The sequence below is a fragment of the Tenrec ecaudatus genome, chromosome 4, assembly GCF_050624435.1.
Source record: "Tenrec ecaudatus isolate mTenEca1 chromosome 4, mTenEca1.hap1, whole genome shotgun sequence".
In the NCBI taxonomy this organism is placed as follows: domain Eukaryota; kingdom Metazoa; phylum Chordata; class Mammalia; order Afrosoricida; family Tenrecidae; genus Tenrec; species Tenrec ecaudatus.
In genome coordinates this window covers 18505197-18530256 of record NC_134533.1, presented here as the reverse complement: position 1 = coordinate 18530256, position 25060 = coordinate 18505197, and the positions used below count along the sequence as shown (strand labels likewise).

Here is a 25060-nt window from a genome sequence, read left to right as displayed (position 1 = left end):
TGCTATCAGCTAAATTCAAAGAGTTCAAGAAGAAAGAAGATGTTTTTAAACTAATGGTAGCACCAATTGTAGGATTATATTTGATTAACTGAATTATTGATTATTAGATCTATAAGAACTCCCAATAAAATGATTAATTTCAAAAAAGCTAAATCAAATTAATAATGGTATTTTTTCCTCTAGAAGAGAAAATAAGAGAATAGAAAATAGAAACTTTGTATTCTTTCAATGTAATACAAACTTATCCAAGAATCTAAAAATAAATACCTTTGTTGTTTTTATTAGATGTTGCAAATCTATATACAACATAGTGAAATACTGCCAAACATAAATAGTCTTTTAAGAACAATCACAATGTAGTCTTCGTTTTATTTTATTTTTAACATTTTTATTAGCATATAACTCACATATTACCCAATTCAATAGCTCAATCTTATTAAGAAGAGTTGAACAATCATGAACAAAATTAATTTTAAAATTTTAATTTAGTTTTCAAAAACCCTTTTGGGTTTTAATTTTGAATTCATTAATATATAAATAGTTGGAGTGGGTGTTTTGAAATGGGATATGTTTGCATGCTGCATCGCTGAGCAATACTCTCTCCAAAGCAAACATTAAATTTGCATCGGATCAAAATCTCTGGTATCAATATTTTGACTCTTGCCTGTCCCATATTCTTCTTTTTCTCTTTATTTTGTTTTCCCAGCAGATGAAAGCATTGAATCAATGGCAGAAAGAAATAACACCCGGGTGACTGAATTCGTACTGTTGGGCTTTGAAGTTAATAGAGACATAGAAATCATTCTCTTTCTGCTCATCTTAGCGGTATACACTCTAACTTTGGTGGGGAATTTCGGAATGATTTCTTTAATCCGATTGGACTCCAGACTTCACACACCCATGTACTTTTTCCTCAGTAACTTGGCCTTTGTGGACCTCTGCTACTCCTCAACAATAGCACCCAAGTTCCTGGAGACGCTCCTGACCCAGCGCCGGTCTATATCATTCCATGCCTGTGCAACACAACTAGGTTTTTTCCAGAACTTCTTGATCTCAGAGATGTTCGTCCTGCTGTGATGGCTTATGATCGCTATGTAGCCATCTGCAATCCTCTTCTCTATATGGTGGTCATGTCCCAAAAGGTGTGCATGAGACTGGTAGTGGGGCCCTATGTACACAGCGTTTCTGTTGCTTTGCTCCACACTGTAGTGACTTTCCAACTGATCTACTGTGGTCCCAATGTCATCAATCACTTCTATTGTGATGATGTTCCATTGATGGCTCTTGCCTGTTCAGACACAAGCCTCAAAGAGATTCTGATTTTCATCTTTGCTGGATTCAACATGATCAGCTCTTTGACTACTGTCCTCATTTCTTACTTATACATTGTGGCTGCCATCTTGAGAATCCAGTCCACAGAAGGAAGGTGCAAGGCCTTCTCCACTTGTGCCTCTCATCTTACTGCAGTGACTATATTCTATGGGACTCTGATCTTCATGTATCTGCAGCCAAAATCGAACCATTCCCTGGACACAGACAAAATGGCCTCTGTTTTCTACACAATAGTCATCCCCATGCTGAACCCCATGATCTACAGCTGGAGGAACAAAGGAGTAAAGAATGCCCTGAGGAAAGTCATTGAAAATGTTATGAGCTGTCTCCAGCAAACTCTAAAAGATAATTTCCTGACTTTGACCGATACTACATGCACATGCATTGTTGTTTTAACATGTTTTTGAAGTAAATCTATTTACTTATTTATTTTTAATCATTTTATTGGTGGCCCATACAATTCTTATAACAATCCATACATACATCCATTGTGTCAGGAACATATGTACATTTGTTGCCATCATCTTCACTCTCAAAACATTTGCCTTCTACTTGAGCCCTTAACATCTGCTGCTCATTTCCCCCTCCTTCCCAACTCCCCCTTCATGAGTAAATTTATTTTTATGAGTAAATTATCTTTGTATTAAGTTCTCTTTTTTATCCATTTTGTAATGCGATACGCTGTTGAAAGGAGTAGAAATAAGATTTTTAATGAACTAATGCTAGTTCTATATTTGAATTTGATTTATCTATGATCTATATAACTCATATGTCATTTGAATAATATTTAGGGACTCATTAATCGGGTTTTCTATTTACTATTGGTGGAATACCTAATGGAGCAATTATTAATGAGGTAGATTTCTTGCAAATCCATATGTTATTTAATAACATAGTCTGCTCCTTAACTATGGCCTGACCCCCAACTATCATACTTTGCGTTGCCTATTACCAATACTTTGTTTACCACTGGCCATTTCCTGGAAATATGTGATTACCACGCCCTTTGGAATGCTGTTATTTCCACTCTGCAGGTCTCAGACCAAGACTGCATTGTAGAAGATAAGAAACCCTTTTGTTATCCCAATGTAACCAAGGGTACAGACCTATTTCTTGGTTCTTTAACACAATGTTATTGGAAAATTAGAGATAATAAATAGAACACAATGGAGTTGGATGAATGTAAGGTTCTTGTAAAGCCAAGTGATATCTATGAGGCTTCCTTATTCAAAGATGTAGCTTTATATTGGGGTTACTATGGATTCCCTAGGTGGTGCAATGGTTAATGCACTCAACTGCTAATTGAAAGGTTGGAGGTCTGAGGCTGCCCATGGGCACATCAGAAGAAAGGACAGGTAATCTCCTGAAACACCTAACCATTAAAAACTTTATGAAGTACTGTTCAACTCTAACATACATAGGTAACCATGAGTCAGGATCATCTCAACAGTGACTGGTTTAGCACAATGCAATGTCAACTTAATCTTCCAAATGTAATTACATAGGTGTGTTTCTTCATTCATTCATTCATTCATTCATATGTTCATTAGTTGCAAAGTGCTTGATATTATATGCAATCAACATCTCATACAACAGTATAAGAAAGCACAATCCTACCCAAACATACTGCAGGATCTGATAGCATGGGGCAGACTGCTATCAACTAATTATAAAAATAAACTTTTAGAAATAGAAGAAACAACTAGGAGGCAAAGAACATTTATGTAGGTCTAAATACAGGTCTGTACATTTATAAGTATATTTATAGATGACATTGGGGAACTAGATCTATGTACATGTATGTATAGGTTTATTATTAAGGTAACAGATGGATATTGGGACTTTACTCAAGGACTACCTCAATGCAAGATCACCTTGTTCTCTTAACCTGGCATTCCATGATGTTCACCTTCTCAACACGATCTGTGAAGACAAAGTGGGTGCATAAGCAAATGTGTTGCAGAAAGCTGATGGTGTCCAGCTATCAAAAGATGTAGCATCTGGGGTCTTAAAAGCTTGAAGATAAACAAGTGACCATCTAGCTGAGAAGCAGCCAAGCCCACATGGGAGAAGCACACCAGCCTGTGTGATCATGAGGTATTGATAGGATAAGGTATCAGGCATCAAAGAACAAAAAATCATATCATTGTCAATGAGGGGAAGTGTGGTGTAGAGACCCAAGGCCCATCTGTAGGCAACTGGACATCCCCTTACAGAAAGGTTACAGGGAGGAGATGAACCAGTCAGGGTTCGGTTTAGCAAGCACAGATGAAACATCTGGTAAAACTTTCCTCTAGTTCTTTAATGCTGCACCCCCCCATCCCCCACCCCCATACACACACTACCAAGACTCCAATTCTACCTTACAAATCTATCTAGACCAGAGCATGTACATGGGTACAGAAAAGAGCTGGAAACACAGGGAATCCAGAACAGACAAACCCCTCAGGACTAATATTGAGAGCAGCCATACCAGGAGGGTAAGAGGAAGGTAGGGGGAGAAAAGGGGAACCAATTACAATGATCTACATATAACCCCCTCCCTGGGGGATAGACAACAGAAATATGGGAGAAGGAAGACATCGGACAGTGTAAGACATGAAAAATAATAGTAATTTATAAATTATCAAGGGGTCATGTGGGAGGGAGGGTGGGGGATGGGGGGGATGAGAAGCTGATACCAAGGGCTCAAATAGAAAGAAAATGTTTTAGAAATGATGGTGGCATCAATTGTGCACTCTTGACACAATGGATGGATGTATGGATTGTGATAAGAGCCCCTAATAAAAGGACTTAAAAAAATAAATGAGTAAACTTTTAGTTTCAAAATAAATGAGTTTCAGACGGAAGGTATCAAAGAAGAGGGACTAAAGCACGTAATGTCTAATCATGTCCAAAAGCACGAGATGAGCCAGGACTTCCAAATGTCTATAGAACCCGTAAGTGAGTGTTAGTTTCACCAAGCCCAAGGAGAACTTGGGCACATATGAGAGAGGACAGGACCAGTTTGAAACAGATTAAAAATATGTACCCCTACATGAAGTCCATTATCAGCCTATACTAGGGAAATCACCCCTGCCTCACAAACACAGCACAGTCTGTTCTAAGACCCATATTCTGTTTCCATGCACAATCTGGTTTCATTTGCTATTGTATAAGGTATTTTTAAATTTTGCCTTCATATCAAAAAATTCTTCATTCCATTACGTATTTTATTGTATCTTTTTGTGTTTTATTGGTGGCTCTAACTTTAAATGAAATTTTATAAGTGAAATGATAAAAGAGATCTAATTAACAATCTTCTGGATTATGTAGAAGTCTAGTGTTGTAGTTGCTATGAGTTGAGTTGCGATCCCCCACGTCAGCAGTTCTAAACCCATAAGCTGCTCCGAGCAAGAAAGATAGGGCTTTCGACTGCATTTCACAGCTACAGTCTTAGAAGCTCACAGGGACCATTTTACCCTGTCCTACAGGGCTATTATTATCAACTCAATGGTATTAGATCTAGTGATTGAGGAAATGGTTTATATGCAGTTATGTTGAACGTTGAGCAAAATTTAAACCACGTTGCTTGTATGTCTCAGGGTTATATAGAACTCCTTTGTGTCCTGACATGACTCCACTTTTCTATTATGCCTGTCAATCATGCTTTCAACTCACCAAAAAGTCCATAAGTCAACCCCAGGCATGACCAGCAATCAAAACCTGCTGTATTCCAAGCGATGGTCTCATCAAAAGAGAGACAGCTAGCCTTTGTAGTCTGCTGATGTTAAGTTCAAATTTTAGTTCTATTATTTTCTACCTAAACAAGATGCATGTTGTCTTGGATTTTATCACAGAGTTGCTTCAATACTGGCTCTAGGAGATCGGCATATACACAAAATTTCTATAACATTTTTAATTTCTAAATGAGTAGGTGTTCATAAAGCTCAGGGTCAAAGCTGATGATGTCCAGGAGTTAAAGTTCACTGAACAATGTGGTATAAACTGTCCTAAATGACAACTGTACTCTGAGAATTTCCCACATGAATCATAACCTGTTAATTTCCCTAATAAACACCATTAGCATAAATATTTTGTGCCTTCTGTGTGGATACTGCAATGAATTCTAAAACCTAGCTGAAAAAGTAAAGAGGTAGACATAAAAATAAAAGTAGAGTGCTGTGAGTGACAGATTAATCTGTAAGTGAAAATAGTAAAACTAGCAAAGAGAAAAGGGACATTAGCAAAATTTGTTCAAAAATATCTTGTGCGGTGGTCATTAGAGTGGATGAAGAGAGTAGTAGAAATGGGCATACACTTGGGTCAGAAGAGTAAATGGACACATCAATAATAGCAATGATTCCAATAATTTACTGTGTGTTAGCCATGTGCTACCTATTGTTTTGTTGTACCTTTAATCCCTATAACAACCTTCTGAGGAAGGTAATATTGTCATCTCCATTTTGCAGATAAGAAATCTGAGCAATAGAACAGAAAGGAAGAAGTCTATGTTTTCACAGTGAACATGTAATTAAATAAAGACACTCCATGTTCTCTCACCAATAAAACATACAGACTTCATCTGGTCCACGTGTTCGTTTCATTCGTAGATAAGACTTCCTTTAAAAAATCTAAACAAAACCAGTTTATATTCATTTAGAGGGTTTATTTGAGGGAAATGGAGACGTATAGCAAAGACATGAATCTTGAAATATGACTGGCTATTGCTGGAGGCATGCACTCAATTAAGGAAACGTTTTATTGTCTTCACAACTATTTTGTTTTAGGTCATTTGTTTTATAATTCAAAAGCCCAACATTAAATAGCTTAAAAAACCAAATAGCTCAGCGTTTACAGAGTAAATCACAGGGAGACAGTACTCATAATGACTAAAGATTCACTTTGTTGAGAAATAAAAGCTAGAGATGAGATTGGAAATGTCAGTGGGGTTTCGATGTTATTAGAGCTTTAAAAACTATAAAAGGCTTTAAGCAGAGACCTGATTCCCTGTCTTCATGGAAGCAGTCGGGATTTAGGGGAGGTGTTGTAAAACCAAAGAGCTTCCAAAAGTGAGTTTAAAGAGTTCTAAGAAAAACATATAGTTTGATTTTTCCAGGATGTAGTCAGGGAGCCTGCTAGATCCTCACAGAGAAGCCACCATTAGAAAATGGAAGCCAAGCAGAAGAGCAATAAGAGATAAGGTATAAAACAACAACAACAACAACAACAACAACAAACTACTTAATGACCCTATGGACAGAATAGTATGGCCTCATAAGGTTACCAACAAGCAGACGTGCATCTTTTCCCACAGTGTTGCTAATGAGTTCTAACTACAGCTTCTTCAGCTAGCAGCCAAGTGTATTAACTGCTGGTCTATAGGCCTCTAGGTATAGGTAGGTGAGAAAACTTGAAAGAAGTTTGTATGTAAACTCGGTGCAGGGCAAAAAGCAAACAGCTGACAATTCTTGAACTCAAGAAAAAACTCATTGCCCATGTCTGAAAGGACTAGTGGAGAGATTGGCCTACAATTGGGAGAAAGGGAGTTGGTTAATATTCAATTTATATGATAATTGAAGGTTCTAACAAATCTAAGAGTTTCCATTTCTTCTACTAAAACCAGATACATCTAATCTAACAACAGAAAATGAAATTTACTGCAGACATCTCGTTGCCAAAAACAGTTACAAGGTGACAGCAGATTAAAAAGGAAATACTGAAACTAAAGTGCCTTATTTCTCGAGGAAAAATGGAGACTAGTGGAGGTGGAGTAAAACTGCTGCCACAAAGATAATAGAAAATATTAATGTCATATGATAATGTAAATTTCTTAGAACAGTTGTCGTTTGAAGATTCCTACTTCATGTGCTTGACCCTAACTCTTCTGAAGCAGATATAGAGGATGAAAAAACATCAACCTTGTTCACATAGCTGCAGTAGTAATACCCAATGCACAAAAGAGCCCCTCCAGATCTGTTCTTTTATGTTATTTCAATCCAGTTATTTTATGTTATTGAGAAAATGTTTTATGACTAATTATCATACTGACATGAGTAACAATGTTTTCTGTGTTTGAATTAGTTTATCTTAACAGTGAATACTGAGAAAAAGTCTCACAATGGTATGAAGGTTTTTGAGATCTTGAATATAATTTGTGTATATATGACTATCCATTTATGTATAAACATTATAGAATACTTTAAATGAATTGACATATACAAATACTCTGAAGTCATGAGGAAGTGTATATAAATACACATATATGTGTGTATATATGTGTGTATGTATATATGTGTATATGTATATACACACATACATAAACTTTATATCTTGTGAAATTATATTTTGCATGAAATCTAGGTTAAGGAGAATGCAGATAGAAAATGCACTCCAGGATAATGTTCAACTAGAAGTAGGGTACCCCAAAATTTATATTTTGTTATTTAAACTCATAAAATGTTCTTCCAATGACTATGTTTAGCATGATATGCTAATGCTTCACGATTGATGTTATGTCTGTTTAAATAAAAGTGTTGTATAGATAGTAAATGAGACATGCTGAGTCTTCAGAGTTCATTCATGGAGCAAACACCCCTGTGTTAACTGAACCTTTCAGTGTGTGTAAGAGTTTAGAAAACCCTCTGATACCAACACATCCCGGCAGCATCCATCCCAGTCTCATTACCCTAAGTTTGCCTTCATGATCACTTTATTGACGGCCTCTTTCACATCCTTGTTCCTTAGACTGTAGATCATGGGGTTCAACATGGGGATCACTGTGGTGTAAAACACGGCCACCATTTTCCCCTGTTCCACGGACTCCTCAGTGGGCCGTTTGAGGTACATGAATATCAGGGTCCCATAAAACATGGTAACAGCTGTCAAGTGGGACCCGCAAGTAGAGAAGGCTTTCCTCCTCCCGTCAGCAGAGCGCATGCGGAGTACGGCCACTACAATAAGAGTATAAGAAATCAAGACTACTGAGAGGGAATATGTGAAATTAATCCCAGCAATGACGATCATTGTGTATTCTTTGATGTGGACGCCTCCACAGGCAATCGTGATGAGAGGAGGATCTGCACAGTAGAAATGGTTAATCTCAAAGTTTCCACAGAAATACAAGCCGTATGTCCACAGTGTGCATATTAGGCTAACAGAGAACCCATAGATATAAGGCACAGAGATGAGCCGAACGCAAACAGTCCTGGACATTTTACTGCCATAAAGCAAAGGGTTGCAGATGGCCATGTACCGATCGAAAGCCATCACTGCCAAGATATAGACTTCCACGTGGACAAGGGCGATGAAAAAGTAGCATTGCACCAAGCACCCCACATAAGAAATGGTTTTTGTCTCTGATAATAAGTTTTCCAGCATCTTGGGAGTAACGTTGGAGGAGAACCACACATCCACAAACGACAAGTGAGAAAGGAAAAAGTACATGGGGCTCTGAAGTTGGGCGCTGATGCTAATCAAAATAATCATACCAATGTTCCCTAGCAGAGTGATCACATAAACCACTAGGAACACCACGAAAAAAAGAACCTGCAGCTCCTGGCGACTGGTCAACCCCAGAAGAATGAATTCTGTCACATCTGTGAAATTTGGCATTGCCTTTGCCTAGATTCAATCTCTGTGACCTGTGGAGAAAGACAAAGCATGAATTGATTTGTTGCATTCTGGAAATAGTTGAGTCCTGTTTATTCTTATTTTAATTGAAATCGTTTAGAAAGCAGTGTCGTTTTGGCATAGTGACAAAAATGGCCACCTAGAGGCATAACTCTTCCTTTAAAGAGGGAAATGCCACTATAATCATTTCCAATTTCTCTTCCATGAGAGAGGTATAGTGCTTCTATTACTAACATACAACCTATTAAGGTTACATGTTTATATGTTTAATAAGTTATTTAAAATCAGAGCACATAGGCATGACCACAGTCACATCACAAAATGCAAGGGAAGAGCTTGAAATCCATTCTATCATGTTATTTTGTAGAAAAGAAATTTGGGAACCATAAATGTTAAAAGTATACACTCAAGGTCATATAGCTGATTAGTGCAAAGCTTGGGCTTAAACAAGGGGAATCCTTTGATATTTCATTTAATCTTGTCTTCACGTGTCATAGTTGTCTCTCAACAGCAAGAAAAACGCAAATATGAATGTATTATTAACTTAGCCATTTTTACATGTCATGGAGAGTAAGCTTTCCTGAGTCTAATTTTATAGGACAATGGACTTGAGCACTGGTACGCTAGCTGTCAAATCTAGTTGACATATTTGTTCTACATGGTGCTCATCATATTTCGCACATGTTATCAGAAGGGACCCATTCCTGGGGAAAGAGAGCACTAGAGGGTCAGCTCTTTTGGTTACTTGCTTTGGACATAGTCATTTAAATATAAGATATAACATAATAAGGCATCAAAACATCATACGACAATTGAAAACTCATTGCCATTGAATTGATTCTGAGTCAGCAACCCTATAGAGCAGGTAGAACTGCCCCTGTGAGGACCCAAGACTGTAAATATTTATGTGAGTAGAAAGCCTCAGCTTTCTCATGCAAAGAAGCTAAGAGTTTTGAAACTGCTGACCTTGTAGTTAACCTACTAACCCAACAGGGCTCCTGCTCAAGGCTTCCTAGAAACATAAAAATATCATTATCCAGAAAGATGAGAACTTTTGTAGACCATTGCCCAGTTCATTTCCATTTCTGTGGGATATATGAATTTTTCTTTGATTATATATTATTTTTAGTCCTGTGGAGTAAATTTTATTTTTCACCCTAAAAACAAATAAGACCAAACCATAGAGCCAGTTTGGATTTAAAACAACTCACTAAAAGGTTTCTGCAATTGTGCATCTTTACAGAGGCAGATAGTCTCACCTTTCTCCCTCTGGATGACTGGTTGGAGGCATTGACCTTGCAAGTTAGCAGCTAAGGCTTCCCCAACAGCACCATCAAGGTTGGTTTTTACTCACCTTAGACCCCCTTAGATTGCCCAGCTCAGTCTTTACCTATCACAGAGTCTCAGGAATATTCAAAAATACAATTCTTAACGTGTCTTTATCATTAAATCAGCTTCATACACTACATGACAAGCACTGATCCTTTTAATGCTGTCTAAGAAAAGTTTTGTTTGAGGGGAAACAGTCGCTGCTTTAGACTATTAATAGAAATGAGTAATATATATTTGATATTTACTATGTCTTTCAGCAGCAGTGGGGAAATGAGCAATTTGCATCCCTGAAAACTTAAGAAAGTCTCCCTGGGCCAAATAGCTAAGAACTGGGGAAATTGAGATGCAGCTCAATTAACCTGAGTATTCAGCACTGTGGCATTACCCACTGCAACCTCATATTGTGGCCGCTTGGATAACCTAGTCCATTATTCTGTTTTCTGTTACTAAAATTTTAGTTAATTGTCCTTCTAGAAGGTAAAAAAAAGTTGTCCTTTAGGCAGTTGATCCTCCATGGATTTAAAGAATATTTCATAAACCTCTAATGGAGGCTGGATAAAAGATATAGACCTATCCTTTCCCACATTCATCCAAGGTGAAAGTGATTCTATCAATTTAGGATCAGACGATCAAGTGAACTCTGGGAGAGAATTCATTTATGACATTTAGATATGAAGTATTACGTGAAGCTATTGAGAACATAGAATATGAATTTATTTTAAATCAAACTTGTTAACACAAGAAATTTCTCTCATGGAGAAAAAATAGTAAAGATATAGTTACTGGTGCAATCATTCCATTGATCCAGGCCCATAATAACATTCCCAATTCCATTCACAGCTACTATAAACTAACTGTGTGGAAACCAATGGGCTTAAGCTATAAAGAAAAGTGAAAGGAGACGAAATGAGCAGAGTTTTGTAAATCCCTTATAACAAGCTCATTTGTACTGTTTTGTCTATAGCAGGAATAAAAAGCAAGAAAACTCTCAAGTCACATATTTCCACTTAGGCAAACACTATGGTAACAAATAAATCTAATAAATAGAGTCTAGTCTTGTCATAAAATAAGGATGCAGGTTATAATATTTTATTGCATTCATATGCATTGCAAAGAGTGCAGAATGTGCAGACCTACCTTCAGCAGAGTAACTGAAACTAGAAAAGGAATCGTTTTTCACAATTTATAAAATAGTCTTGAACACTGGGAGCACCTCCCTAAGGAAATACCATGTAATTATAAAAGAAATAATGATTGAAGCATCTCAGGGGTAGGATAAAGGGGAAAAGTTTTAATTAGAAGATTTGTCTTCCACTTTTGCATGGGTTTTATTCACTTTTACTCAAATTTGGCAATTATGTATCTCAGGAAAATATTTTGAGTTTCTGTCACATAACATTGTAGTGTGTGACTTTTTTTCTTGCCATTATTGCAGCCAGGGCTGGTTCATTATGGTTTATCTTCCTGTTAGAGAATTTAAATTTCCACCTGTGGTAATAATTTCTTTAGGAAAAAATCCACTAGACTATTTCTCAAAGATTTGGAGATTGAAGTTTCCACAACTGTCCAACTTCTCCAAGATATCCTACAGCTCCATCCCCTCAGCCCTATACCTCCCTTTAGTATATTTCCTCACATCCTTGGGTTGCATCTCACCGAAACTCACAAGACTCACAACTCACTGGAAATGTCTCACATGGTTGTGGATACTGTTAAGCCCCAAATCTGAAGCTCAAGCAGAGGCAACCCCAAATCAGAAGCCAATTATCTGCAAACGTGAAAGCAGCTCTTCTTGCTCTCACCAACACTCACCCAGGAAATAGAGCTCCCCACCAAAAATGGAAGGCTTTGTTGGTGGTATGATTTTAGCTTTCAACCAACTATACCCCCAAGGAACACAAAGAATGATGTTTTAAGTCAAACTCACATACTTTAAACATGTTGTCAGGAGAGACCGGTTCCATCATGTCGGTAAAGCAGAAGGAGCAGAGAAAGACAGGGAGGCCCTTGACAAGTTGGGCTGACACAGTTGGATTGTAACAGTGGACTAAAGGAGAAGAACAATTGTGAAGATGGCCCAGAATCAAGCACTGTTTCACTCTGCTGTACACGAGGCTGTTATGGGTCAGAACACCTAACAACAACTGTAGTACAATAGGGTCTAAAGACACATCCTACTTTAATCTTTTAAGAGAATTCCCTCCAAAAGGTGACTATAACCACAGGTACCGAAGTTAAGATTTACTTCACAAAAAAAGATTATGGGAAATAAAATTTTGGCTAAATGGTCATATTAAGTAATTGACTGCATCTCATCTCCACAGATATACTAAATCAGAATCTACATTTCAACAAGTTCTCCAGGCGATTCTTCCTGGTTCTTGTTGGAATGTAAATTCTAATTCAGGACATGTGGGCTGGAAATGGAAATTCGCTGCAGGGGGCTTGATTAGAATGAAAAAGGTTGAAACCCTGGATACAGTCTAAACAGAACCACTTGCCAGGGTGGACATCTATCACATCACTGTATGCTCAACACATCTCATCGTTTTCTTTCTTTGGGTTTCCTAAAAAACCAAAGTGCCTGAGATCAGCAGACTTTTCGTCTGAGGCACTTCTGGATACATTTGAACTGCAAAACTTTGGGTTAATCTGAGAGTGTTCAACCAACCATCCACACTATCCAAGGCTAATGTATTTGCTTGTTTGTGTAGATGGTAGCTACCTCTAACTCAAGGATGAGCCGCCAACTCTGGGAAGAATCAATACAAGCAGAGCTCACTGATGAAGCAGAAGAGTACACTGGACATTTTTGATGCTTCAAATGTTAGACTTATTTCTGGGTATATCTGACCTGCTGATTACATAAAGGCTCAGTTTCCTCCAATCCACTCTAGTTTTTGAGACTGAGCGAACATATGCCCCATACCACTCTTCCCTCTGCTCACTCATAAAAAAGCATGACATTTGAATCTAGTGTTAGCCTGAGATAGAGGAAGTGCATGCTGGTTCTACTTGAAGTAGTTGTGTTGTACTACGTACGTAAGTCACCGTATACTTCACATAACATCCATTGATCAAATATATATTTGAATAGTGCAAATTGCATAAATTTGAAATTTTCTCAAAGTATCATCTCACCTTTAATATTAACTGATCAGTAGACAGTTCTAATATAGATAAAATCAATTCTATAAATATCCTATAATGCAAATATAAATATATAATAAAATATAATGTTATATTAAAAATACCCTCCCTACCTTATGGTAAAATTTCCTTTTTAGCTTTACCAGCAGGGAAGTTCCCATTTGGGAAGGAAGTTAACAAGGTCAGTAAGATAAGTAGCCAGCCATGAAATATCATCCCAATTTTGATAAACAAGAATTTTTCTTTTAAAGAAGATTGAAGTTAACCTCATTTCTGAAACATTTCACTTGAATTATCTGTTGACTTCTTTATATTAAATTGTGTTCTGAAATGTTTACAGCAAAATTTGAAGAAGATTAATTTAGCTCTTCAAAATTTTTATGAAAAGTTCTATGAGCACATATTTTTGACACTCTAAATTGCCTTCACATCTTCCATCTCTGTGTCTTTTCTATTTTCTTTTTTATGTTACACTTCTCAAGCTATGTTATAGCTTTGTAGTTTCCAGCTTGTAATCTTTATATATAGTGCACAGCCTCCCATACCCAAAAGACACATCTGCTGCCATCTAATCAATTCTAACTCATAGTGACCCAATAGAACAGAGAAAGCTGCTCCTTTGGGTTTCCAAAACTTAAATTTTTTTAAGGCTGGAGAGTAATTAGTGGGTTCAAATCACTAACCTTATGATTGACAACTAAATGCCTAACCAATTAGCCACCCTGGGTGCATACAACGCTTCCCTTCAATGTCTCTTAATACCGAATTCTTTTGCAAATATCTCACACCATTTGTATTATCCTGTAGTTGGTGGGTGCAAAGTCTTCTCATATTTAAACCTAGGATGAATAGTTAATAAATTAATATAACTTAATAGGTGAAAGTATACTGGAAACTAGAGCTGATGAAATCTATCCAATTCAGTTTTCTGCATCAGCACCCAAAATAACCCCGGGAACAAGCCAAGACAACAGGGGCTGTGTTACAATAGGAAGAATGTTTCCCACAACATTCGGGTTTTCTGGAAGGTAGTGCAGGATGAGCTTAGAAGTTAGACAGACTTGAATTCAAATCTTGGCTCTGCCGCATTAGTCATGTGGGCAAATCACATGCTCTGAGTCTTAAGGTACTCCTCTGAAGACTGAAGATATATTATCTTAAAATATAATTTTGATGATCTAAAATAAGTTAGGAATAACTCCAAAAATGAGATAATGTTTTGTTACACCTACAAACAGCTCAAAAGTATAACCGCACCATTTCTATGTGATTGGAAGTAGTCTTTTAAAGAGTAAAATTATGTAGATGTGAAAATCTATGGGGTAGATTTTTATTTAAATTAGCCTAACTAGCAACATAATTAGAGTGCATGTGCAAACCACAAATTCTAAACTTTACGCTACCTCTGCTTATCTTGGGAAACTGAAAATAGAATTGCACTTGAGAAAAGCCCTCTGCTGTGTAGTCCTCTGTGCTCAAGTACCCAAACCCTTGATCCAGCTCCACAGGGAAGGATGTGTTAAGCAACAGCATAACTTTCAGCAAGATTATAGTCTCCTATTTCCTCAGCACTCACTCTCACTCACCACCAGAGAGTGGATGCCAACTCCAAGTGACTTTATAGGACAGAGTAGAATTGCCCCTGTGGATAGAAATCTTCATCCTCATAGTATGAAAAAAAATCAGTATTTTCTTTTTTTCTGCCTCTAGTTATGCTTTAAATGATCAAATAAATAGCAATTTCCCAATTTATCCACTGAATTATTAAATAAGAGAATCAAAGTCATTTTTTATTTTGGCTACATATTTGAACAATTTTAATTTGTGCAATGGTAAAGAATGTCTAGAGTACCTTTTCAATTTATTGCTCAATTTATTTCTAATTAATCCTCACTACTCAACATCAATGCAAATGGGTCATTCTCCTTTTTATATTCTTCTCACAATTTAAGTCTCTCTTTTTATTCTTTTCAGTGCATTCCAAAACATCTTTAGCTGACTGTTGCTCTGTACTGGGACTAGCCTGTTGTCAAACAAATATTTACAAAATGTTGGAGACAAAATGAACTCATTTTATTTTGCTACACACGTTCTATTGATCACTTTGGTCATGGCTTCTTTGACGTCCTTGTTCCTGACTGTAGATCATGGGGTTCAACATGGGAATCACTGTGGTATAAAACACAGCCACCATTTTCCCCTGTTCCACAGATTCCTCAGTGGGACGTCTGAGATACATGAAAATAAGGGTTCCATAAAATATGACGACAGCTGTCAGATGGGACCCACAGGTGGAGAAGGCCTTCCGCCTCCCTTCGGCTGAGCACATTCGTAAAATGGCAATGAGAATGAACAGGTAAGAGATGATAATCACAGTCAGGGAATACGTGAAGTTAATGCCTGCGAGGACGATCATGATATATTCTTTCACATAGGTCCCAGCACAAGCCATCTTGATGAGTGGTGGGTCTGCACAGTAGAAGTGGTTGATTTCAATCTTCCCACAGAAGTACAAACCATAAGTCCATAACGTAGCCGCAAGGCTCGTCAGAAAGCCATATATGTAAGGGAAAGAAATCAGTCGGATATAGACAACTCTTGACATTTTGCTGCTGTAGAGTAAAGGGTTACCAATGGCCATGTATCTATCAAAGGCCATCACAGCAAGAATAAAAATTTCCACATGCACCAGGGCAATGAAGAAAAAGCACTGCACTAAACAACCAGAATAAGAAATTGTTTTTGTCTCTGACAAAAGGTTTTCCAACATTTTAGGGTGACATTAGAAGAAAACCAAACATCTACAAAAGACAAGTGGCTGAGAAAAAAGTACATGGGGCTGTAGAGCTGTGGACTGACTTTAATTAAAATGATCATGCCAATATTACCCACCATGGTAATAATATAGACCAAGAGAAAAATAATGAAGAAGAGAATTTGCCACTCCCGATGACTGGTTAATCCCAAAAGAATAAACTCTGTCACATCAGTGAAATTCAGCATTTTTGTCAGTGCTTTGTTAGCCATAAAACTCTATGATATCTGAAGGGAGAAAAAAATTAAGTAAAGAATTATTAATTTATCAAATTATTATTTGATTTGTGCTGCCTTTCATTGTTTCCTTGTTAAATATCTATGACTGCTTATTGATGTTTTCATTACCCTGAAATCATTTGGGACACACGTGCTTTGTACCAAGTTCTCTTGAAGTCACTGGGATTAATAAACACACAAACTCCATTGTGTAAGATTTATACAAAACATTGTGATGGAAAGATGGCAGTACAGAATATTTCAGCATCTTAATATCCAAGACTACTTCTCAAAACATCTTATTGAAAATTTTGTTTTGTACTTCCACATTTTAAAGACATCTATGGACAGGTGTAGATGTCTCTTCAACTGGAATCTCTTCTACCTCATTTCTCTTCTTTCATTAAAAGCATCTTCTCTCTAATCAGATACAGAAGCTTAGATCAAATACTTTATCAGCCCTAAATGTCAGAAAATCTTGCTTAGGGCAAAGAATGTGCGGATGTGCTTTATACAATTGATGTATGTATATGCATGGGTTGTGATAAGAGTTGTATGAGCCCTTAATAAAATGTTTTAAAAAATATCAGAAAATCTAACCTCATGTTATTGTTGTAAGGCACAGTTGAGTCAGCTCGGACCCATAGCAACCGTATCCACAACAGAAGGAAAGACCGTAGTCCTGCGATATCCTCACAATTATGCCTCATACTCACCACTCATTTCAATTGAAAAAGGAAATTCTTCCTCACCAAGTATAAACGGATGTATGACATTTATATGTGGTGACCTCATAAATTGAAGAGTAGGACTGCACTTTTTATCCTTTTATTGGGAGCTCTTATAGATATGATAACAATCCATAATTCAATTAGATCAAGCATAATTGTATAATTACTGGCAACGTTTCAAAATATTTTCTTTTTTCTTGAATTCTTTGCTATCAGTTCCCCTTTATCCCTTCCCTCCCCCTCTCTACTCCCCAGGAAATTATATATATAATAATTATAATTATTGTTATAATTATTATTATATATATCCCATACCTTACACCATATCCCATAGCTTACACCATCCAATGTATCCATTCACCTATACTTATGTTATTCATTCCCCTCTAGTGAGGTTATACGGTCATAATTGACCTGAGGTAGCAGCATGCTGTGGCTGCATTGAGGTAAAGCCCCTGTGCCAGCTCCAAATGATCCTGACTAGTGGCGGGGCTAAGATCAAACCCTAACCAGCCTCCACTGTGGTAAGCCAAAAGCCCCAGCCCCTCAAAATGTTGTGGATCTGTGCTTACTTATCTTTACAATGCACCTCCTGTGATCTAGCAGTGTTGAATTTCCCTCTTAGTTACTCTCCTGGGATGATTTCTGCAGAGTCCCTCTGGAATGTGTTACTCAGTTGCCATCTTCCCAGAAGTATACAAATAGCAATTTTTAAAGGTTATTCTAATACATTTTTTATCAAATGAAAGAATACAGAAGATTAACATTTTAGAAGCAACAAAAATTTGCACTGGATCTAGAAAAAAGATAGGAACCATATTTATTTAGCTCCATACCTTGATAAAAATATTTATAATGATTTTCTTCAACAGATACTATCTTGTTTATAGTAGAGTTTAGAATGAAGATTTACTTTAAAATCATGTATAGAACTCATCTTTTACAGACACTATGCTCTTCTTAAAAAAGAGAGAAACAAAATTGGGCCTCTTTTGAGAATTGCTTGGCAAGATCCAAGTGAAGATAGCAGAACAGTGCCTAGAATAGGAAGCACTAACATTGGGTAGCTGTTATTATCATTACCCCTAGCTTAATAATTAGTAGCATCTTTACAAATCCCCACTACATATACTTATTGTTCCCTTCTCTGTTCACAAGTTATTTGTCCTTATCAAATTGAGTCAGTTAGTCCTAAAACATTCATTAGTTTTAGATCACATGTATACCAGATATACTCTTATCAAACTAGTTAATGCATGGTTTTCTGTTCTTTGCTTTTGGGTTTTTAAAAAAGTGTCATTGAGTCATTGCATAAAGACTCAGTAGTGTGGTGCTTAAACCTTTGGACTGCTGAGCAGGTAAGATGTTTGAACCCAGCAACAATCCTGTAGAAGAAATATATGAAAGACTGCCCCCATACATATTATAACCTTAAAACCCTGTAAGATTTTTAAGGAGCAGATAGGAGCTACTTCTGAATAATAACCAGTGGTAAACAACGTTTTTTGGTAAATTGGGGGTTAAGGGTTTTATGTAATTCATTAATTTGTATAATCTTTTCTTCATTATTTTTCAACAAAATCACTAGTTCTCCTGTCACCATCATTACCTACTGCTGTAGAGTTGATTCCAACCTATAGCAATCATATATAGATTCTATGAATAAGGCCTGCCTTATTCTCTCTAGCTGTTCTCCTATCTAAATTCCAGCCATTTGGCTGTATAACAAAGAATAAAGAAGGGATTGGTAATTCATAAACTGTGTAAAATCCTATAGACAGTTGGGAAGGCTTCTATGTCTGTAATTGCATTTCACGCATTTTGTTGGTATTTTCAAGCAGATGGTATTATGTAGATGTTTAACTCAATGACTTTTTACATTTGTGTAGGAAGGATATAGAGAGCAAGGCAGGAAGATCACGAATGGCAGTTGTGTTTAAAATTTTATAATAAAAATGTAATAAAAGAATTAGTCACCACTTAGTAACTTTTGATGGGATAGGGTCTTCGCTATTTGTCTACATAAGACTGGCACATCATCATTAATAGGAAGAAAGAAGCAATGCAATAAGGATAACTGACTTTCATGGTCAGTGTGAAGTCTCTTCAATATGATTTCCCAGTAATTCCTAGTCTCTGTCTACAAGCATTACAAGGGCAGCCTAGAGGGCTTAAACTTCAGACTAATCCATGAGAACACATGAACTCTCCCTGTACGTGAATCTGCCTGGGCATATGGACAAATTATTCTTGGTAATATCCTATCTGTCACCAGAAAATGGAAATTCAGGAGGTCTTATGAGGGTGAGCTTGTTCACCGTGGGATTTTATCACTGAATATCAAAGTCAGAAAGAGAGAGAGATTATTTAAATGATACATCTTACATACTTTAATTCGAAAATAAATCTCAAGGGTAAAATAACTATCAGCAGAAGGAATTTTCAAAAATAAAATATAGAAAACTCAATATTTTGCACTTCTATATCACAGTTTTCTCTGAATCCCAGAGATTAATGCAGAAAGGAAAAGTGGGAGGACAAAACATTTTTAAAATCTTGGGGTCTTATGTCAACATGGTATCAGTCTGTCTATCTATCTATCTATCTATCTATCTATCTATCTATCTATCTATCTATCTAAATATCTACATTGAAGACCTATTTTTCAGAGTGCACACAACATTTTTTGTTGTATTAGTGAAGAAAGTTCCTTATTTTCAGTAAGATATATTTGATAACAGAAAGGAGAATTAAGGGGCCATATTTCATGTACACAAATCATTGATGAAATAAAAATGGACTTCTGCTTGCCTGAAAAGATTAATATATGTCTCTAAACCCCAATTTGTTCATAATGAGTGCTAATATTTGTTGCTGATTTATTGTTTATTTTATTTTCTCTTTAATGCCATACAAAGAAAACAATCTTACTAAATATTTTTAGTTCTTATTGTTGTTCTTGTTGTCAAATGCTTTTATTAATATTAATTGAGAGTCAATACATATATTATATCATTCCATAGTTTCACATCAAGCAGACTGGTACAATGCTACCACAAACAATTTCCAAACACTTTTTTCCCCCTGGGCTCTTTGACATGTCACCGTTTTACCACCCCATCCCCACCACTGTGATCTTCACTCTCCAAAACATTTATTCTACTCGCTGTCCCTATAGGTTCATCAACCATGAGATTCAGATACTAAAAAAGAGCAAAACATATAACACAACTTCAAGAGGGTGATGACATAACAGCTCTGAGATATACCCTATTAACGACCCAAAACAAAGCAACACAAACCCCAAATACAGAAAATGTAGAAAATCAGATCAGGTTCAGCATGCATCAGAGGGACGATCAACTGACAGAGTTTGAACTGTTCAAGTAAGATTTATCCCTTTGCTCTTCTATACGCATATCTCCAATGCACTCAGTATAGTGATGCCTTTTGTCCCACCCCTCAACTGTGGATAGAGGGAGTTCACCAGAGGCTTGTATCCTATGTAGTTCCAACAAGCGAATCTTGGGCTACCACTGTCATCCATAGCCTTCCGCAAACCAGATTCTCACAATTTAGGCTCTGATTCTAATCCCTCCTTCGATTTCAGATTATATAATTTACAACCTTTTGGTGACTGATGATCGTGTGTTCTTCTATGTGGACTTAGTTGATATCTCACTTAGATGGCTGTTTGCTTGGAGACAAGCCTTTAAGACACCAGATGCTGTTTTATCTGCTAGCCAGGTACCATTTAACTTCGTTGCCACATATTGCTATCGCACCATAACTTCTGTTTTCCTTTTCTGGGGGTGAGTATTGAGCAAGGAGAGCTATGATATAAGATCAATTGCTAAGTGGAAGCTAGGATTTAGTATAAGTCCAAAATCCATTTTGGATTAGTGTTGTTTTCTTTAAATACATTAATTTTTACTTGGGAGTTAATACATGTGTCAAATCATTCCATAGTTCAATCACATCAAGCAGAATTGCACAATTGTTTTCACCATCAGTTTCCAAACATAATTTTCTTCCTGGACTCCTTGACATGACTAGATATTTTATTAATAAATAGAATTTCTAATATTTGCTTTACTCATGCTGAAACACTCTATCCATATCAAAGAGGAAAGCTATAATAAAAATTGAGGTTTGATTCAAATTATATTGTTGAATAAAATCATTTGACAATGATGTGAGCATAGTTTTCAATTCACAATTTCCATAATGCAAGGCATGAGCTAATTAATTGATTAATAAGTTATTGCTGCTGCTCTTAGGTAGTGTCTAATTGGTTATGACCCAGTAAAAATCCATTTACAATAGAATATCTTGAGACTCCATATTCCAAGGTGCAAATCACTTAACTTTATTGATTTCTCTCCCACTTTGCTACAAGTAACAGGAAAAGCACACATACATGTGGACGGAATAGCTAGTAGCCATTTTTGTGTCATGAAGTGACTCTGCGAACTTACACTGTGTTGCAAATAAAACAGACTGTAAAGTGTCTAGAGTCCTTGACAAATCATTCCGGCAAAGAACGAGAGGTTGCCAATCTCCAAATTTTATTTATCGGATAATAAAACAAAATTCCTCTTTCTTTAACCCAGTGGGTGTGTTTTTTGTTGTTGTTGTATTTTTTGTGAGTATTGAAACTAAATAATACAACTTGGAATGCCAATTAGCCCTTTCATTCTGACTGTCCAATCTTCTCATTTCAAACACTCTTCTGAAAATCTCCACCCAGGCATCTGCTCGACAAGATATTTATATTTTTATTCTGCAAACTAATCTAACATGTAAGATTTCACCCAGCAATGTCAAAACAAAATGATTCATGGTTTTTTAAATTGTAGTTTCTCCTTTTATTTCCCTGGTGCTTGCTTCCCTATTGCTTTTCTGAAAGCCTCTTTCACATCTTTGTTTCTGAGGCTGTAGATCATGGGGTTCAGCATGGGTATCACCGTGGTATAAAACACAGCTATCATTTTACCCTGCTCCACAGATTCCTCGGTGGGACGTCTCATGTGCATACAGAAGAGGGTCCCATAGAAGATTATGACCACTGTGAGGTGGGAGCCACATGTAGAAAAGGCCTTTTTTCTACTCTCTGCAGAACGGCTTCTGACAATAGCAGCAAGGATAAACATGTAAGATGTGAAGGTGATCAGAAGGGATTGGACATTGCTGTAGCCCCCTACGATGTACATGGACAGCTCTTTGCTGTAAGTGTCAGAGCATGCCAGCTTGATAAGAGGGGGATCAGCACAGTAGAAATGGTTAATTTCATTAGCGCCGCAGAAGGAGAGGCTATAGGTCCTCAGGGTTTCCATTACGCTTAGGAGGAAGCCATAGACATAGGGGATAATGATCAGGCGGACACAGACACTCTTGGACATCTTGCTACTATAGAGCAGTGGGTTGCAGATGGCCATGTAGCGGTCATATGCCATGACAGCCAGCAGACAGTGCTCTGTAAGGACCACAGCAATGACAATGTAGCACTGCACCAAACACCCAGCATACGAGATAGTCTTCTTCTCCGATAAGAAATTCTCTAGCATTTTGGGTGTAACATTGGTGGAGAAACACAGGTCTAACACAGACAAACTTGAGAGGAAAAAGTACATGGGAGTGTGAAGTCGAGAATCAATTCTGATCAAAACAATCATGCCCAGGTTTCCGATCACAGTGATGATGTAGAATATAAGGAACAGCACAAAGAAGGTAACTCGCAGCTCTGGGCGCTGTGTTAGACCCAAAAGGATAAATTCTGTCACTTCAGTGTAGTTTCTTCGGGACATATCTTTGTCTCATAAGTGAGGCCTTGGCTTTATTATCTAGGGAGTGATATGAAAGTATGCTTTCATTAGTTAAACTGCGGTTAAATACGCTACTGTGATAGAAAGATTCAATGGGCCTTTGCTATTTTATCTTTGTGACATTTCTGTAACTAGATTGGTATAGATATAGCAACTTATAATCATAGTTCATAAAATAGTTATTATTCGATTTGCATTTTGTAACTCTACTGCAATCACCTTGGAAACTGATGGCACATTTATAGAGAGATTCTATATTATGGAATATATAGCAATCTCTACAATACTGATTTACCAAACAATAAATCATTACAGGAATTTAGAAATTCCAATCCCTTTCTATATACTTTTATAGGAACCCTGATGGCATGTTGGGTGCCTACTGGGCTGCTAACTTGGAGGTCAGCACTGGGAAACCACCATCCACGTTACAGGAGAAAGATGGGTCTTTCTACTGCCTCAAAGCATCCATAGGGGCAGTTCTACCCTGTCCTGTAGGGTAGGCATGGGTTGGAAATGACTCGATGGCAGGGAGATAAACTTTTATGTATAAAAGTAGACATAAAAATGATACAAAAATTTGAAGATTACCTGGATAAAGTTCTTCCTGCTAAAGCCTAGAAAACTGGATCCCAGAGATTTAAGCGATTTTATCCAACTTTAAAACACGTACCTGGAGGAAGATTTTCAATATGTATTTCCCACTCTGTGATGTTCTAATTCAACATATGAAAGTTTCTCACCAAGTTCAATTCATTGCCTGGAACCCAATATCAGACAAAATTTTATTTCTCTGTGATAATGATATTTATACATGTGTTGTTTTATTGGCTACTGGGATGATAATAATATAAAATAACCACTGTGAGTGTTTTACACCAATATCATCTAGTTGAAAATGTTGCTGTTCATTTCTACACCCCAGTTTGGCCACCTTTCCATTAGCTTGATTGTGCGGAGGCACGCACGCTTCTTCATCCAGTCTCATTGTGGTTACTGGCCATTGTGTCAGTTCTTACTGATTACGACCCTGTGTACAGCAGAAGGAACGCCACTCAGAACAGTGTCATCCTCACCACGGCTCTTTATTTGAGCTCATTGTTGCAGCCACTGATCCAACCACTGTGAAGGGTCTTTCTCTTTCTGCTGCCCTTCTACTTCACCAAGCAAGACGTGCCCAAGTGTGTTAAATGTCGACTTGTCATCCATGCCTCTTAGGAGCATTTTGGTTGTACTTCTTCTAAGACACCTTTGCTCTTTCTGCAGTCCATGGTGTCTCTAATATCCCTCACCAGCCCCATAAGACAGATGTGCCGATTCTTCCGTGGTCTCATTGAGCTGTGTTCATGCGGAACCTTTGACCCAAGGACTTGAACTGCACTAGGAGTGGTTGAGGTTTTTCTCTTGCCTGGATCCTACTCAGTGTGCTTGTGGAAGGAGCAGCCAGAAGCTAACATGATGCACTATCCTGGGCAAACCTGCCGCCCAAGGCCTCCCAAAAGTGTTTACATGCAAGGGTGTTACTTTGAGACTAAGGTGTCCCTGACTCAAGACATGATAGTTCAGTCATCTCTTCTGCACGTGAAATAAAGGAATAGTACCAGCAAACAACTTTCATTACCTACAAAACTTTAAATATAACTATAAAATGGAAGCAAATGTTTACAAATAAAATAACTATAGGACCAATATACAAAATTGTATTTTATTTCCATTAAGCTGTTGCAAAAATGATTTTAAATAGACACCAGGTTTAAGAGTAACAAAACTTATTAGTTATAAAGAGATTAATGAATTTTTAAAATATACTACTTTATGTGGAAATTAACATTTTTCCAGAAAACCATTAAAAGATGTTAAAAATGAAGAAAGCATACTAAATCCACTGAGGAATTGTTTCCATATTACAAGGGGAAAACCTCTCAAATTTATCCAAGGAGCCAACAGAATTTTAATAAAAATCTAGCGAGATTTTTTCATGTAAGCTGATTATTATATAAAAGTTAAGACTAATGAATAGCTACCAAAAAGAGTCATGGATTTTCT

General features: G+C 37.0%; 3 protein-coding genes and 1 pseudogene across 3 annotated transcripts; 1 reads left to right on the top strand and 3 right to left on the bottom strand.

The window, feature by feature from the left end:
* The first annotated feature begins 726 nt into the window (after positions 1-726).
* On the top strand, positions 727-1681 carry LOC142446388 (olfactory receptor 8U3-like; annotated as a pseudogene).
* A 6314-nt stretch (positions 1682-7995) lies between these two features.
* Positions 7996-8925, bottom strand: OR5M9 (olfactory receptor family 5 subfamily M member 9). Its single transcript, XM_075548140.1, has one exon. The coding sequence runs from the start codon at positions 8923-8925 to the stop codon at positions 7996-7998; it is 930 nt and encodes a 309-aa protein (XP_075404255.1).
* A 6573-nt stretch (positions 8926-15498) lies between these two features.
* On the bottom strand, positions 15499-16428 carry LOC142446386 (olfactory receptor 5M3-like). Its single transcript, XM_075548139.1, is given in 3 exon segments — positions 15499-15562; positions 15564-16203; positions 16206-16428. Coding segments are annotated over 3 exon segments (927 nt in total).
* A 5629-nt stretch (positions 16429-22057) lies between these two features.
* Positions 22058-22996, bottom strand: LOC142446385 (olfactory receptor 5M5-like). The gene has a single exon (XM_075548138.1). The coding sequence runs from the start codon at positions 22994-22996 to the stop codon at positions 22058-22060; it is 939 nt and encodes a 312-aa protein (XP_075404253.1).
* Positions 22997-25060: the final 2064 nt, after the last annotated feature.

Bases quoted from the DNA above. Each gene is read 5' to 3' on its own strand.
- OR5M9 (XM_075548140.1), bottom strand. From the start codon at position 8,925: ATGCCAAATTTCACAGATGTGACAGAATTCATTCTTCTGGGGTTGACC.
- LOC142446385 (XM_075548138.1), bottom strand. From the start codon at position 22,996: ATGTCCCGAAGAAACTACACTGAAGTGACAGAATTTATCCTTTTGGGT.